We start from the raw sequence: 16,975 nt of genomic DNA, 5'->3' as shown, positions 1-16,975 counted from the left end.
CACAAGAGCAACACATTTGCCTGCATCAACTTCCCTGCATAGCTCTAGTACATACATATAGATCTCTAAAATCTTTCTGATCAAAGAAATCAAGTCCTTTGACACTAGTTAATTGGCTGTCTTACATTAGGGAAAAAATCAAGACAGCTCTAGAATACTTGTTATTGCTATAAAGCAAGTATGCTTCCAGATATTTTTAAAGTAATACTGAAAAGACAAAAGACCAGCATAATAAGACTATCAGTGGCCATGCCATGACTATTTGAATACCGAAAAGAAAATCACTTAGTAAGTAATAAAAATTATTTGAATTTGAATTTATAGTGATACTGAAAGAAGAAATGTTATCATTATATAAAAGAGATAGCATGCAAGATAAATATGATTCTAACGGTATATACTTAATATTTTATTAATTTTAATGTGTAGAGTTAGCATATCAAGACACATCTTTTATTAAGCATGTGTTCATTTATTAAGCAATGATAAACATTTTTTTCTTTGTATGTAAGTAGGAAGGGGTTAATAAAAAGAATTGTGAAGAAGACATTTATTTCAAGAAAAGGAAAGAACTGTACCAAGAATACAAATAAAAGAAGTGAAACCTACATGGTTGTTATTTTAGAATATGGCAAGAAACAAAAAAATAGAAAAATGACAAGTTTATTTACAAAATTCATAATGTAATCAAGTCTGTCTAAAGTTTGTTGTCGGCAAAGAGATTTAGAGATTGTGGCTAAGAAAGACACAAAGAATCTCCATATTAACAATGTATAAGTTTCAATAGTGGTTTTAAAATGATTAATTCTAAAGAAATACAATTAGAAGTTGACACTAGTGTGTGTCTTCATTTCTTACCTTCTCTGGTTTGAGTTCAATGCTGATAAAGCATTTTGTTTGACCCGTTGTACAGGTTGTGGTCCCTGACACAGACCGAAGTTCCTCCACCAGGTTTACCCCATCCTTCTGGAGCACGACAACTGTTTTGTTAAGTGTGACTCGCCAAAAGACCTTGACATCTTCAAAGGCCCTGTGAGCAAGAAACCCACCCATTGCCTTAACAGAGGGTGTCATCCCCATGTCTAATAGAGTTTATTATCACTGTGCCAAATGGTACCTCTTCATCCAAAGTATAGCACTTACTTTACCATTGATGATGCTGAAAATGACCAATTTTCCTCACTACAAATGAGAGAATTAAATTAAGCCTCAGGGCTTATGTGGTTTTCTTTGACTACATTCCATTCGATAATGACTAAGTATCCTGATACTCTATATAAGGAATGTAAAAACAAATAGTATTTTTCTATTATGTCCAAAAGATGTGAAAATGAGAATTACAGGGAGTTCTTAAAGGCAAGTAAATGTTCCTCATTTCTCTTTTAAAAAGAATTTTTCTACAGAAACAACACTTCCACTCATAATGGTTGTTTCTGCAAAATAGGGCAAAGGGAGACTTACATTCTCACAGATTTTTTTAGGCCCAAAATGGAAAATGTAATATATACACATGTGCATGTGTGCATGCCAAGCACATGTATGTGATTAGTATCCAAAGATGCTACTATACAGTTTTAAGTTGCAAATAAAATTTTGGTACTCCAAGTTTTCCTTACAGGAAAATGGTATGTATGTAGAGTGAGCAGGTAACAGGCAGTAAGATGAAGTGATGACCTACATAGTCTGATATTTGTATGGTACTTCATGAAGTATAAAACACTCAAGGTAACCCTAAGTTATGATCATAAACAAAGTATCATAATCACAGATTAAGAACTACAGCATCTGAAGACATGCCAAATTCCACGCTACTTCCTTCTATCTTACCCTGCCTCTACCATTGTATGAATTAAAATTGGATTTATACAGACACACAGAATGTTACATCTTCCATATACTATATATATACTTACCTGTTTGGCTGTCTTGTGACAATAAGGTGCAATCTTCTCATATCAGGTCCTTCCCTGAGTTCTAGTCCACTCTGGGACTCCTCACTGAATCCTATGATGCCATTGTGAAGGTCACTCCCTGAAAAAAGAATGGAGGGCTATAACATATTCAAGAATTATTTAAAAGACCTCCCATGCTCCACTAATCTTGCCAGCTCACATGGTTTAAAAGTGAGAAATTCACAGGTGGTGAGGGGAGCTAGAGTTGTTAAAATATCTTTATTAAAAATAAACTAAACTGTGATAACATCAAGGTGGCTGTTTGGGAATAGAAGAAAAGAAGAAATAAATCATCAAATCCCACTCTTTCCCCTGACACACATATTCATTTTTCTATTAAGATCCTACTTTATATTTGACAGTACTTGAAACTTTAGATATTTATCTGTTTTAAGACTATATATCCCCCACAGAATGTAAGCCCTACTCGAGCAACAACTTTTATTCACTACTGTATCCCCAGCTCCAAGAACAGAACTGAGCATATAGTAAGTGTTGAATAAATCTTTGTCAAATAAATGAACTCTGCTCAACGGATTTACCTTCACATAAGAGGTTTGACTAAAAGACCATCTATGCTACCCATTAAGCTATTTGGCCCAGAACAAAACAGAAATATTAAGGAACTCCTGAGCATCTCTGGGTATCAGAAACTTTCCTAAGCAACACTTGAGGTTAGAGGTACCATTATACTTAAAAATAAATGTTTAAACTGGAACAAAACTAGGGCCCATAGTATACAGAAATCATCACTTCAAATTCTAGGCAGCACCTAAACCAGCTTCTCAGACTAGAGAAATACCAGTGCACAGCTCTGACTGCTTTCTATTTCTCCATGACCCAGTTTTGCATTGATCCTAGAAGCAATGATCCTAAAGCAATCAGCCTGAAAAACAATGTGTATTAGTTCATTTTTATGCTGCTATAAAGATGCTAGCTGAGACTAGGTAATTTATAAACAAAAGAGGTTTGATTCACAGTTCTGCATGTCTAGGGAGGCCTCAGCAAACTTATAATCACGGTGGAAGGGGAAGCAAAGCACATCATATATGGTGGCAGGAGAGAGAGCAAGGGGAAGTGCTACTTTTAAACCATCAGATCTCATAAGAATTCACTCACTATCACAAGAACAGCATGGGGCAAACTGCACCCACGATCCAATCATCTCCCACCAGGTCCCACCCTCGACACACGGGGATTTGGGGGATTACAACTGGAGATAAGAATTGAGTGGGGACACAGAGCCAAACCATATTATCATGTGTACCCATCACCCTGAAACCTGATTCCTGGCATTCTAAGGAGACAGAACTTCTGAAGTTAGGGAGTAGGTTGGGTTAAGGAAACAGGAAACCACTGAACTGTCCTGATAGGGAAGAACTAGTAGTCATCAGCCTCTGGACTATTTCCCTGGTCTTAAAGTAAATGTGGAGCCCCTTTGTTAGGGACATGCAAGTGATGGGTTACATTTGTCCTAGGATCTCATGTGTGTTTTGTTTCAGACTGCCAGTCCTCATCCTCACCCATTAATCACTATAATCACTTCATAACCTGGTATCAGAATCTGACATTGACTTTTTATCTTTGGCAGCAATTGTTTTCTTGTCACCTTAAGTGAGGATTTGGGCTCTTCAAGTAGATTACAAGACTATCACAGCAGAACCCTCATTTCCTTTTCCAAGGCAATAGCAATTAGCATGATTCTAATGAAAATAACACTTCCCTTGTCACATTTACAATAACAAATTTGATTTCAGATTTCCAGTAAGATGATTCCAGACTGATAATATGCCAATGATCGAAATCAAAACTAAATAAACTTTTTTCCCTGACTTACTCAGAAAGTTTGCTCTAAAATCTAAATGTGAAAAGATTATAAAGATGGGTGGATGCAGCAAAATTAATTATCCAGTTAAGTGAGAAATATTATTAAGAAAAAAATGCCAGATAGGGAAAAGATGAGGGCAACATTTGCAAGTAAAGGAACTTAAGGTATTATGACCACGTGAATGTGCCTGGTGGTGTAGTCAGGCCAATTACATCACATGACGTTAGTGGTAGCTATGGCAGGGTGTCAGTCATTTGCAACAGGTGTGTGATGAGTGTGCCTTATGTAGGGAAGGTAAACATCACAGAATCTCACAGAGCTCAGCTGACTTACCATTTGGCTGGTGAGTTAAAACTAAGCTCAGAGCTGATGAAGGAATAGGCACTGGTAGGCTATATTATCTCATAAAACAGGGAAGCACTTCCATTCCAGTTGGTACCTAACTTCTGTCCTGAGCGCCCCCCCCCCCAAAGAGCCCACTGCCACTTCCTTAACCAGGACTACAAGACCTCCTTGTGATCCATTAATTAATGGAGTATCGCTTAGAACAGCAAAGAACCACCAGAAGCCATTTTAATGGGCCTGGCCGGTGCCAAACTAATTGTTACTTGTTTTAACTATCAGCCCTGGTCATATTCAAATAACTGTAATAAAATATCTGTGTCATAGAATGAGAACGAGGATGCTGACTGCCAAACTAATTTTAATAGAAATATATAGATGGTATTAAGCCAATTTGAATCAAAATCAGTAAATAACTTGTAGAATAGAATAAGAATTTACAATACACTATATAAACTGTAGAAATAGGAAGAAATCATACTAATTGATGCAAATTTGTAGGTTAACATAAATGAGATAATGCTGAGCATATGAAAGGAAGTTAAAAGACTGCAAAATTATGAATGAATTAAAACTGAGTGACTAAAATAAAATATGAACTCCAGGAAGCATCAAATCTCAAAAATATGTTTTGAGGTCTATTGCACAGAATGGTGAATACAGTTAATACAGAGTACTGTACATTTCCAAGTTTCTAAGATAGTAAATTTGAAATATTCTCACTACAAAAAATGTTGGAGATAATGTACATGTAACTAGCTTGATTAAATTATTCTACACTGTATTTATAAATCATAACATCATTACTTGTACCCTTTAAATATGTATAATTATAAATTGTCCCTTTACAATAAAATATAAAAATGAAAAAAGAAAAGAATCATGAGATAGCCTGTCACTAACTCATATAAGGTATTGACATGCTGATGTATTTCATTTGAAGAAATACAGTATGACTGCAGGCCGGGTGCAGTGACTCATGCCTGTAATCCCAGCACTTTGGGAGGCTGAAGTGGGTGGATCACGAGGTCAGGAGTTCAAGACCAGCTGGCCAGAATGAGGAAACCCCGTCTCTACTAAAAATACAAAAAAATTAGCCAGGGGTGGTGGTAGGTGCCTGTAATCCCAGCTACTCCGGAGGCTGAGGCAGAGAATTGCTTGAACCCAGGAGGCAGAGGTTGCAGTGAGCCGTGATCGTGCCACTGCATTCCAGCCTGGGCAACCCAGCAAGACTCCATCTCCAAAAAAAAAAAAAAAAAAAACAAGAAAAAAAAAGAAATACAGGATGTATTTACAGAGGTAAACTGCAAACTGTTACGAAAAGATTGCATAAGATACCTGAGAAACAAAAAATAATTAAATTTTTAAGCTATTGTAACATATATATGCAATAGTATGATGGCTATATCATCTACATTGGGTCAAAAGCAAAACAAAACACAATAGTTTAAATCTATTTGGTAACAGAAAAAAAAAAATTTCCTGCCAATGAGATCTTTGACTTTAGGATGGATTACTGAAAGTGGCTGGTATATTTAGAATGAAGTTTCAAAACAGGATAGGCAATCACGTGTTTGGATGATTAAATTAAATGCTCTTTATATTGTGAAAGTATGGATTTATAGATTGTATTACTGGCTCTGATCTCAGTGACATTTATAGTACATTAAATTACAGGGCCCTCAGAACAGCACATCTTGAGTTCATGTCATGGGTCCATGCTACAGAAAAACAACATTTTAATGCATTCCTATGAATAACTTAAGTACTTCACCTTCTTCCATTAAATTTAAGCTAGATTCATCTTAATACAAATTACGTACCACAAAAGTACATTTTTATCTCCATCATTTCAAAGATATACCTGTAATAATAACCACGGCAAAAGCTGCAAATCCAGTGTCATCCTTCCCCTCCACAATCTGTGCTCCCCCTTGAGGGTTTGTGAGAAACACATAGAAGAACTCATGCCCCTCGGGCTCATCGTCATCCAAAATTTGAACTGATACTTTACGTTCTTTTTCTCCATCTAAGAATATAAGGGTAAGAGTTTGTTCTTCAAAGTCTTCTTCTTCAACTGCCCACGTTAGGTTGGAAATTCCATAGATACCATGAAAGGGGAATGCATTTGGTTCCTTCTGAGCATGTCTTTCACCGAAAGTTTTAACTGTTATGCTGACATTGCCAGTAAACCCACCAGTTCTTCGGATAAGAACTTCTGCAGTGTTGAATATGCCATTCTTCATCTCCTCTTCAACATAAACAATGGATGGCCCAAGGCTGAATGTTCCATGAATGGAAACATTGGCAGTTACCGTGGCCACATCAGGCTTTTCAGACACAGCAGGTGTGCCATGAAGGGTGACAAGTTTCTCAGGGATGGCAGATACACCAGTTGCCTCAGTAACAATGGCAACCACATTGGTTGGCTGCAGAATGGTAGTCGTCTTGCTTGTGCCGAAGTATGTGGTGGATTCAGTTTCTACAGGAATGAGAGTTGTGTCAACTGCTACAGCCACAGTTGTCATGGGGAAGGAAACATCCATTCCTGCCAGGTCATCATTATCCAATATTGTGATCACTGCAACACTGAAATCTAGATTCAGGCGTGGGCTCCAACTAACATCAAACTTTTGTAATCCCCTAATTTCTACTGAAGTAAGGTTAATGTAAAAGAATTCTTCCATCTCAGAAAGCTGATCATTAATAATGGTTATTTCAAAATCAACCTCAGTTTGGAATTTTTGAAAAAACAGTTCCCCATTCTGAACAGGCTCAAAATCTTCCAGTGGCTTGGCGCTTCCTGCAGTGGTCTGATAAGAAACTTTAATAAGATCGCTGTGGAACCCAAATAGTCTTTGTACATGTAATCTGATCATCTGTGTATCTTCTGACACCATGATATTTCTTGAGCTACTGGAAAATTGGAAGATGCCCATTGGTTCAATTTCAGCAACGATGAAACCTGATCTGGGAAAAAAATTAAATCAAGAAGAAATTGATTTTAAAAAATAGGAATATGACTGTAGAGATTCATCATTCACATATTTAAAATGCTGCTCGTGAGGGCAGTAACTTAACAATGAAGTGCCATTTCAAATTCCATCAAACCCTATTTATTGATAAGGGCACAAGAAATGTAAGAACAGGAGCTACAAAAGCAGGGACAGGACCTAACAAGTCTGAGCCAAATGAAAAGCTCATAGGTCTCTATTGTATTTCTCCATCATCCCAGAGCAACTGTCTGAGGGATCTGAAAATAGAGGATCAGTGCAAGGGGTACAATATTACTACAACGTTCTGGACCTCTGCCAGCTTTCTTATCTACCAGATAGAAATAGTTACTGGCACTAGCAGCAAAATCCTTGCTTCCTTCAGCTGCCAGTAATGGGACTATCCTCTCATGCAAATGTAGCTAAAACTTTGTGTGTGAAGTAGGATAGACACCCATGATAGAATAATTTATCCTCAGTTTTTTCCTATAGATTTTTGTTGTGAGTTAACAGCTATATCAGAGGTTACAACTGGTGGCCTCTTGGCCTAATTCTGTCTACAGGTATAATTTCTTTTGCTAACAGGTTTTTGGTTTTAATATAAATTTAAATGTCTTTAGGGAGGATTCTTCAGATCCCATCACTCTCTATTGTCAAGCAGCTAGCACTCACTACATAAAACAGTGGTTAACACCTCAGACAGAGGTCATTCAGCCTGGGTTGAAATCATGACCCCAACATGTATAAACTGTGTGCTTCTGGGTTATTGCATAATCTATCTATGACTTTTGTCATTTATAAAATGGGACAAATAATAGAATCTACTTCATAAGGCTGCTGGGGAGAGTAAAGAGAGAGAGAGAATATGTGTGTGCATGTGTGTGTTTGTGTGTGTGTATGATTTATGCCTGGCCTAGAGTAAGCACTATAAGATTTATGCCTGACCTAGGGTACGCACTGTAATACTACTTCTTGTTGTTGTTTTTGAGACAGAGTCTCACTCACTCTGTTGCCCAGGCTGGAGCGCTGTGGCGCGATCTCAGTTCATTGCAACCTCTGCCTCCTGGGCTCAAGCGAATCTCCTGCCTCAGCCTCCCAAGTAGCTGGGACTACAGGCACATGCCATAACACCTGGCAGATGTTTTGTATTTTAAGTACAGATGGGGTTTCGCCATGTTGGCCAGTCTGGTCTTGAATTCCTAACCTCAGGTGATCGGCCTGCCTTGGCCTCCCAAAGTGCTGGGATTACAGGTGTGAGCCACCACAACTGGCCAAGCACTATAATACTGTTAATGACTATTGTTGCTGTTAAAGCATTTGAATTTGTAACTCTAAAATATGTTTTAAAATGATGAACATTTTAAAAATGGCATATGTATAAAGTTATATCTGATTTCCCCAATGGAGATCTCCCACACATAAACATGTATACAAACATACTTGAATACACTCTAGTTTTCATACCCCCAAATCTTCTTTATTTTACAAATAAACCAAAGAACAGAAAGATCAAGTAACTTTCTCAAAGTCACACAGTGAGTAAGTGGCAAAGCCAGGACTAAATCCCTAAGTCTGAATAACAGGTCTGCCCTCTACTGCTCTGGTTGAGTCTATCCCAGAAATAAGGAAAGTAAATTGCTTTTGGCTGGTACGTGTTTATCTGCAAATATACTGTATTTGCAGAAAGAGTCACTACAGATACATAGTAAAATTCAATAAAATTATATTAAAGTCAAAGGGTCACTGATCCAAACAGGTAATATTTATCACCCCACTGTGATGTCTTATTCTTACTTAATCTTATTCTTACTCTTAATCACTTGGAGCAATCAGGTATTTTCAGCTTCTCAGAAGACAGCTTCCTTTAACAAGAGGAGAACTGCCATCATGGCTTTTAGTGGAGATGGTTCCCCAGTCCCCATTCTCAAGGTGGAGCATGAGGAACTCTCTTTAAGGCAAGCAGTGGGTGGCGGGGCTCCTGAGAGCCGCCTCCCTCTCCAGCATGCACGCCATGTGATGCTCTACACTAAAACTATGTTTGCGTTTCCTTCAAGGAGAATAATCCTTGTGCCTTTTTCTGTTTTGATGGATGAATTCCAGATTATTCCTCAGAGAATTTCTTGGGTGAGAATTAGGTTGGTCTTACCGGAGTTGAGCTCCGCCAGGAGCGCTGCTCTGCACTCCTGATAGATGAAGAACAAAGGCCTCTGGCCGACCAGGGCTGGGAAACGTCCACAGGAAAACTCCTTTCCTTTGTTCACCGTGGGAAAATGAAAGGCTCCCTGAAGGAAAACATGAAAAGGAAAGTAGGGTATTAGTTCTTATCTTAAACTGGGATTTGACTTTTAAAACTGTAGTAATATATTTTCTTATCCAAAATTCAATTATAGTTTACAAAAGGTAAAACATTTTTATAAAGGGATAGGGGAGAGGTAAACTTACAGGAGACCACACAAATCTTGCTGTCAGTCCCTGTTTACTTTTCTCCTTTATATCTTTTTCTTTCCTGGCTCAATGACAAAATCCAATAGTGAAAAGAGACTGGTGTTAGGCAGGCTTTAATACAGATTTAGTGTCAGGCTTTGGTTTAAATTCTGGCCCCAGAATATTTTTAGGATACATATTGAAGTAGATTGGGGTGAAATATCATAATCTATGTATTTTACTTTAAAATGCTTCAGAAAAAAATGTCACAAATATGGCTGACTGTAACAACTATTAAATCCAGTCAAGGCCAGGTACAGTGGCTCACACCTGTAATCCCAACACTTTGGGAGGCCAAAGAGGATGGATCTTGAGGTCAGGAGTTTGTGGATCAGCCTGGCCAACATGGTGAAACCCCACCTCTACAAAAAATACAAAACTTAGCCAGGCATGGTGGAGCGAGCCTGTAATCCCAGCTACTCAGGAGGCTGAGGCAGGAGAATACCTTGAGCCCGGGAGGTGGATGTTGCAGTGAGCTGAGATGGCACCACTGCACTCCAGCATGGGTGATAGAGCAAGACTCTGACTCAAAAAAAAAAAAAAAAATTAAAAATAAATAAATAAATCTAGTCAGTGAGTTTATGGGTGTATACTGTACTTTTCATTGTGTCTGAAAATTTATTACAAAGCCTCAAAAAAACTAAATGAACCTGTTTGAAGATACAGATCTATTATTTGGGAACTCCTGTTATTTCAGTTGAATCAAGTTAACATAAACTCACAAAAGCGTTTGAAGATTAATGTGATATGTAAGCACAAAATCGTATACACACTCATAATAAGCAATATTTCTACACATAAATCTTTTCATATGTAGAAGTAGTTACTAACATAAAATTTTTTAAAAATCACCCTAAATTGTATGGAGCATGCATATCACCCAAAGTGACAGAGGAGTAAGGAAGTAAAAGATAAGAGTTTCTGCAGGAAAAAAGGGGCTAGAAAATAAAAAAGAAAAGATAATTAAATATCTTTAACTTAGGGGACATGCCAAAAGGAAAACAAGAGGAGCCAATGTCTCAGACATCAGATTAGGGCACCTATCCAGTGGCTAAAGAAGCCCCAGTATCCAAGGCAGTTATCACACTATGGTGTCTCTCAATCACGCAGCTAATTTCTCTCTGTGTTCTGGGATTGCTGTTAGGATGGAAGCTGGCATGAAAATGTCATTTTCATTGGCCTAGCCCTCACCCCCCATCTTCTACAGGACTTTAGCTTTCATTCCTTCTTATCTCTCAGTGATGCCAAGATCTTGGGAAAATGAAAATCATTCCCTCCTCTTTGAGAGACTAAGGATCTCAGTCCTCCGCAGGATTCATTAGGTTTCTTACTGAGTGTAAATGGTGTTTGCCTGGTGACCAACAAGACCCTGTGAATCAAGGAGGGAGATCCTCAGATTCTGAGCCCACTGGAGGGTTCTTTATAAACTCTCATTATCTAAATTTGCAATGAGCTTTCTATAACATGTTAGTGGTCAAACCATCTAACATTCGCATCTCACTAACTCTCAAAGAGCTAATGGTATACTTTAAAAAATAAAGTATCTAAAGTAACAGCTGCCCTACTGCCAGAAATAGTCAGGTGAACATGGAAATGCATAGAAGAGCTGTACGTATTTTTATTTTTCTTATTACTGTATTTGCCAAATTAGATTCTTAGAATTACTTTCAACAAGCTCCTATTGTATAGACAGAGTAGTTTGCTTAGTGACCCCACTCTTTTGAGGTAAGGCATGAAGTTGTTAATTTGACTGAAAAAAGTTTCTCTCCTTTTCTCACCAAGCAACCTGCACTACTCTGATCACTTAAATATGGGAGTATTGTATTAGAAAACTACATTCAGTGCCCAGAATAAGAATAACCCAAGACAATTAGTGGTCAATGATACCCTTCCAATATTCTACAGGACTCATCTTAGAAAAACTACAACTCACCCAGTGTTGGGGTCATGTTGCCAACAACAATGAATTCAGGAATTTCTAACCCAGGAGCATATCCAGTGGTCCAGGCAACTGACAGAGCACCATATGTGCCCCTCCTAGAAATCATAACGTGGCTTGTGCCGGCAGTGATGTTCATGAGTTGAAAAGCAGTGGAGTCAAATCCGACCTGAGGGAAAAATCATGCTTATTTTATTTCTCTCTAAACCTTCCTGTTTTCTGAGGAATGGGTTAAACATAAACTTTTCCTTGGTTTATATAATACATATCCTTGTCTTATATTGAATTAAAGAGAAGTGCTTAAGAAATAACATCTCAGATTTTAAAATTTATTTTACTTTATTATTTAGGTTATAGTCGATAGCTTTTTCTTTTTTAAACAAAAGGCTATCTTTTGAATAAACAACATCCAAAAAAGGTAAGCATAATTATGGTTAAATGAAAGGAAACTATTTTAAATGGCATTTAACAGGACTTGCTCATGGGTCTTTCCAGAACCTCATTTGTAGAACTAAAATTTGCCTTCTAAGATAGAATAGTATATTTTGTCATTTATAAAATAAGCACCATGAACTAGACCTTCTATTAGGGTTCTTTTCAGCTCCAACTTAATTTTATACCTTTTTTTGAAGACCAGAAGACTTCAAAGTTTTTTTAAATACCCATCTCTATCACAAGCATCAAGTAAGATTTTGTTTTATGTGCAACATTCCCAGGGTATGTGATTTATAGATGAAGTAAGTTCTGAGCAATGAGGAAGAAAAGCAGATTCCTGGCTTCACATTTTGATTTGAACAATTCAGTTTACCTCTTTTGGTCTCAATAGCTATAAATGTGGGATACCATTTAATCAAGAGTTATATATTAAAACTCATTCTCCCCTTCTTAAATTGTAACGAAGAATAATAGAAAAATGTGAGAGGGTTCCGCAGGATAACTTCTGGAGCCACAGAGGAAAAGAAACAACTACTTTAATTTGACTCCAGCCTAGATTCTCTGTTACAGTGAGGCTGTTCTTCTTCTTCCTCCTCTTCTTCTTCCTCTTCCTCCTCCTCTTCCTCTTCTTCCTCTTCCTCCTCTTCTTCCTCCTCCTCTTCCCCGTCCTCTCCCTCCTCTCCCTCCTCTTCCCCCTCCTCTCCCTCCTCGCCCTCTCACTCTCCCTCTCCTCCTTCTCCTTCTTCTTCGACAGAATGTCGCTCTGCAACCCGGGCTGGAGTGCAGTAGCATGATCTCGGCTCACTCCAACCTCTACCTCCCGGGTTCAAATGATTCTCATGCCTCAGTCTCCCCAGTAGCTGGGACTACAGGCGTGTGCGACCACATGCAGCTACTTTTGTATTTTTAGTAGAGATGGGGTTTCGCCATGTTGATCAGGCTAGTCTCAAACTCCTGACCTCAGGGGATTCGCCCACCTGGGCCTCCCAAATTGCTGAGATTAAAAGCATGAGCCACCATGCCCAGCCCAGTGAGGCTTCTGCTTAGCAAATGCCAAAAGCTTTGAGTGAGATCATTCTTGCTACATGGCTAGAGGGCTATTTTAAAATGCCCTAGCCACATCACACACACAAACACACATACACACACACACACACCCCCCAAACACTGATACGAGTATAGAGTATACACCAAAGACATGAATGTACCATGATGGACTCTAGCCTTGCCCTTTGGGGTGATACAGTATTGTGACAATATGCATGGATAAGCAGTAGGAAATGTTTTACTCTAAATGAATGGTTTTGCTGAATCTTTTTTTTATAACAACCCATGAACAAAAAGAAGACAACAAAATTCAAAGCATTAATAAATTCTATTTCTTCATTCGCTCTTAAAGAAGAGGAGGCAAAGAAAAAAAAAAACCTCTTCCTCTCAGTTATTTTAAATGCCAGTGTATTCCATTTTAAGATAAAAAGTATTCATTCTCCTTGGAGAAGATGCTCAGGAGGGAGTACCTGAAGAGCATCCCGTAGTGGCCAGAGACTATATCTGCCCATATTCCTGCCCATTCATCTGTACAGATTCCACCTCAGCATCTTAAGACAGGCTTGCCCACGTCACTTCAGCTCCCACCTGAAGGAGCAGGATAGAATTATATCTCACAATGGCTTCAAAAATACACATGTTACCATAGCCACAGACAACAGCCTTGTCTTTTTCTTATATTGACAGAATCCACCTGAAAGGAAAGGAAAGCCCTCAAGTTGTTCTTTGTTCTCATGAGCATTTATGAAGCGATTGGGAAATAATCTTTCCTACAACGACCTCAGACAGAAGATGCAAATACTTAGATACAACCATATCACAGGATCTGACCATCAACATTTATCTACATCAGCACAAACTCGCCCCAGTAAACCAAAGTCTGAATATTAAAGATAAACATTCACAATGTGAGCACAAGAAAAAGTCTGGAATATTAGTGCTTCATTATAATTTTAATTATTTAACATAAAATACCTCAATATTAGATACATAATATCAAGAAGAGATCTGGACATATCTCTTTTTTTCCTACTGAATGTTGAAAATAGACTAAGTATTTTTATATAATATATCGGTTACATCTACTGTGATATTCACAGAGTTATTTATATTTAAGAAAATAGTTACTCATGAGAAATGCTAGCTCTGAGAGTCTCCGTCCTTCCTGTAAAAACTGCTCTCTAGTGGTCTGCTGAGAGAACCACACCCAGGGCCAATTACCTGAGAATTGGCAGCTTTCTCAGAGACTGGAAGGACAGCAGATTTTGCTTCCTGAAGAATTGTTGGCATTCCATAGAAACGTCCACTGACAAGCATCACAGTCACCAGTTGCAAAGTGAAATTAGAGCCCAGTGATAGGAAGACCTATAAACAAACAGTGTCAGTGATTTAGAAATAATTTTCAGAGAAAAATGCTGTTCTTTGACTTGAGCCATTAGCATACTACCTGAGGTTGCTTTAGTAGCAAACAGTTTCATCAATATATGCACTTTCCCCCATCACAAAACAAATGACCAGTATGTAAGCTGTGAGATAAGGAGCGGAAGATGTAGAATATAAAAAACTACAAATGGGCCGGGCGTGGTGGCTCACGCCTGTAATCCCAGCACTTTGGGAGGCCCAGGCGGGTGGATCACTTGAGGTCAGGAGTTCAAGACCAGCGTGGCCAATATGGTGAAACCCTGTCTCTACTTAAAAAAAAAAAAAATTAGCTGGGCTTGGTGGTGCAAGCCTGTGGTCCCAGCTACTTGGGAGGCTGAGGCAGAAGAATCACTTGAACCCAGGAGGCAGAGGTTGCAGTGAGCTGAGATTGTGCCACTGCACTCCAGCCTGGCAACAGTGCAAGACTCTGCCTCCCCCTCCCCCCCAAAAAGGAAAAACAACAACAACAAAATACAAATTTTCAAATTTTTCACATGTGCCCAAATGGCTTGACCAATAACAGTAGTCACAGAGGCAGTGTTCATGATGGAATCAAGTGTCAAGAAAACAGAAGGGGCACTCTGGCGAAAGTGTCAGCTCCCATAAACTTGGCAAAACTCACTTTCCTCCTCATCATTGAATAATTACTAACAATTCATCATATTTACTCAAAATGAGTAATTTCAGTATACTAATTATTTGAATATGTTGGATAAATAAAAATTAATGCTATGTATTACATATTTTCAAAATTTTAGAATCCAACACAATAGGGGGAATCTGGAATTTATGTATTGATGTTATGCTAAAAGTTATTTTTGAAACTTACAGCACATTTTCCCATAGAAACATTGGTCTTGGTAATAATCCCCAAGTTATCTTACAACCTGGAATATTCCCAAAAACTTCGCATATCTTTATTGAATGTAATAAGCAGCCGTTTCTGTAAAGTCTCTTCTTTTAAGAATAATGAATTTAGACAACACATCCTCAAATTTGCAAAATATATACTGTGGTGGTTTCAAATACTGGGCACCATGAGGGTAACAGATGTTTTATTCATTCAAAATGACATTCACTGAACATGAATCATGGGTCAAGTGCTAAAAAAGACAAATAAATCACAGAAAAACTTTAATCATATACATCCCACCTCTCCTATAAGAGTGTACCCCTCCCCCATGAAGGTCACTGGCTTGGCAGCTAATGATTTTTCTTTATCTTTATTTTCCCAAGAGTGAAGAGACAGGTGTCAACTTAAAGCACCAGGTCACTTGTGCCTTCTCGCCTAGCTCCTCTGCTTATGGGCCCATCCAGTACACGCAGACTTGTATGATGTGGCAGATCCCCAGGGAGCAGTCATTAAATGCTAAAATGGAACATGAGTTAGAGCAGATTTGAGGAAAAGCTGGTTTATCTACAGAAGAAAATAGGTTAGATTAATTTAAAAATGAATTTGAAAGTTTTTAGGAGTTGATCGCGTTCTCAATATGCTCTTCCATTTGTGTAATCCAAGACTGTGTCACCAATACCATTTTCTATATTGCCTATCGTTCTTTCTTTATTTTTATTATTATTATACTTTAAGTTCTGGGGTACATGTGCAGAATATGCAGTTTTGTTACATAGGTATACACGTGCCATGGTGGTTTGCTGCACCCATCAACCCATCAGCTATATTAGGTATTTCTCCTAATGCTACTCCTCCCCTAGCCTCCATCCCCTGACAGGCCCTGGTGTGTGACGTTCCCCTCTCTGTGTCCATGTGTTCTCATAGTTCAACTTCCACTTATGAGTGAGAACATGCGGTGTCTGGTTTTCTGATCTTGTGTTAGTTTGCTGAGAATGATAGTGTCCAGCTTCATCCATGACTCTGCAAAGGACATGAACTCAACCGTTTTTATGGCTGCATAGTATTCCATAGTATATATGTGTCACATTTTCTTTATCTAGTCTATCACTGATGGACATTTGGGTTGGTTCCAAGTCTTTGCTATTGTGAATAGTGCCACAATAAACATATGTGTGCATGTGTCTTTATAGCAGAATGATTTATAATCCTTTGGGTATATACCCAATAATGGGATTGCTGGGTCAAATGGATTTCTAGTCCTACATCCTTGAGGAATAGTCACACTGTCTTCCACAATGGTTGAATTAATATACACTTCCATCAACAGTGGTAAAAGTGTTCCTATTTCTCTACATCCTCTCCAGCATCTGTTGTTTCCTGACTTTTTAATGATCACCATTCTAACTGGTGTGAGATGGTTATCTTATTGTGGTTTTGATTTGCATTTCTATAATGACCAGTAATAATGAGCATTTTTTTCCTGTTTATTGGCTACATAAATGTCTTCTTTTGGAAGTGTCTGTTCATATCCTTTGCCCACTTTTTGATGGAGTTGTTTTTTTGTTATAAATTTAAGTTCTTCGTAGATCCTGGATATTAGCCCTTTGTCAGATGGATAGAATGCAAAAATTTTCTCCCATTTTGTAGGTTTCCTGTTCACTCTGATGATAGTTTTTTTTG

General features: G+C 38.2%; 1 protein-coding gene across 1 annotated transcript in view; it reads right to left on the bottom strand.

Annotated features, from left to right (window-relative positions):
- Nucleotides 1-16,975, bottom strand: part of ADGRV1 (adhesion G protein-coupled receptor V1) — a 596,167-nt gene that overhangs the window by 342,384 nt on the left and 236,808 nt on the right. The window contains exons 71-76 of the mRNA XM_025388176.1: nt 14,242-14,385; nt 11,533-11,707; nt 9,262-9,397; nt 5,987-7,092; nt 1,914-2,031; nt 859-1,030 (exon numbers count right to left, since the gene is read on the bottom strand). Coding sequence (XP_025243961.1) covers nt 859-1,030; nt 1,914-2,031; nt 5,987-7,092; nt 9,262-9,397; nt 11,533-11,707; nt 14,242-14,385 — 1,851 coding nt within the window. The remainder of the gene's footprint in view (nt 1-858; nt 1,031-1,913; nt 2,032-5,986; nt 7,093-9,261; nt 9,398-11,532; nt 11,708-14,241; nt 14,386-16,975) is intronic.

The sequence above is a fragment of the Theropithecus gelada genome, chromosome 6 (genome assembly GCF_003255815.1).
Source record: "Theropithecus gelada isolate Dixy chromosome 6, Tgel_1.0, whole genome shotgun sequence".
In the NCBI taxonomy this organism is placed as follows: Eukaryota; Metazoa; Chordata; class Mammalia; order Primates; family Cercopithecidae; genus Theropithecus; species Theropithecus gelada.
The sequence above is the reverse complement of the archived record's forward strand: the minus strand, read 5'-3'. Positions and strand labels throughout refer to the sequence as shown.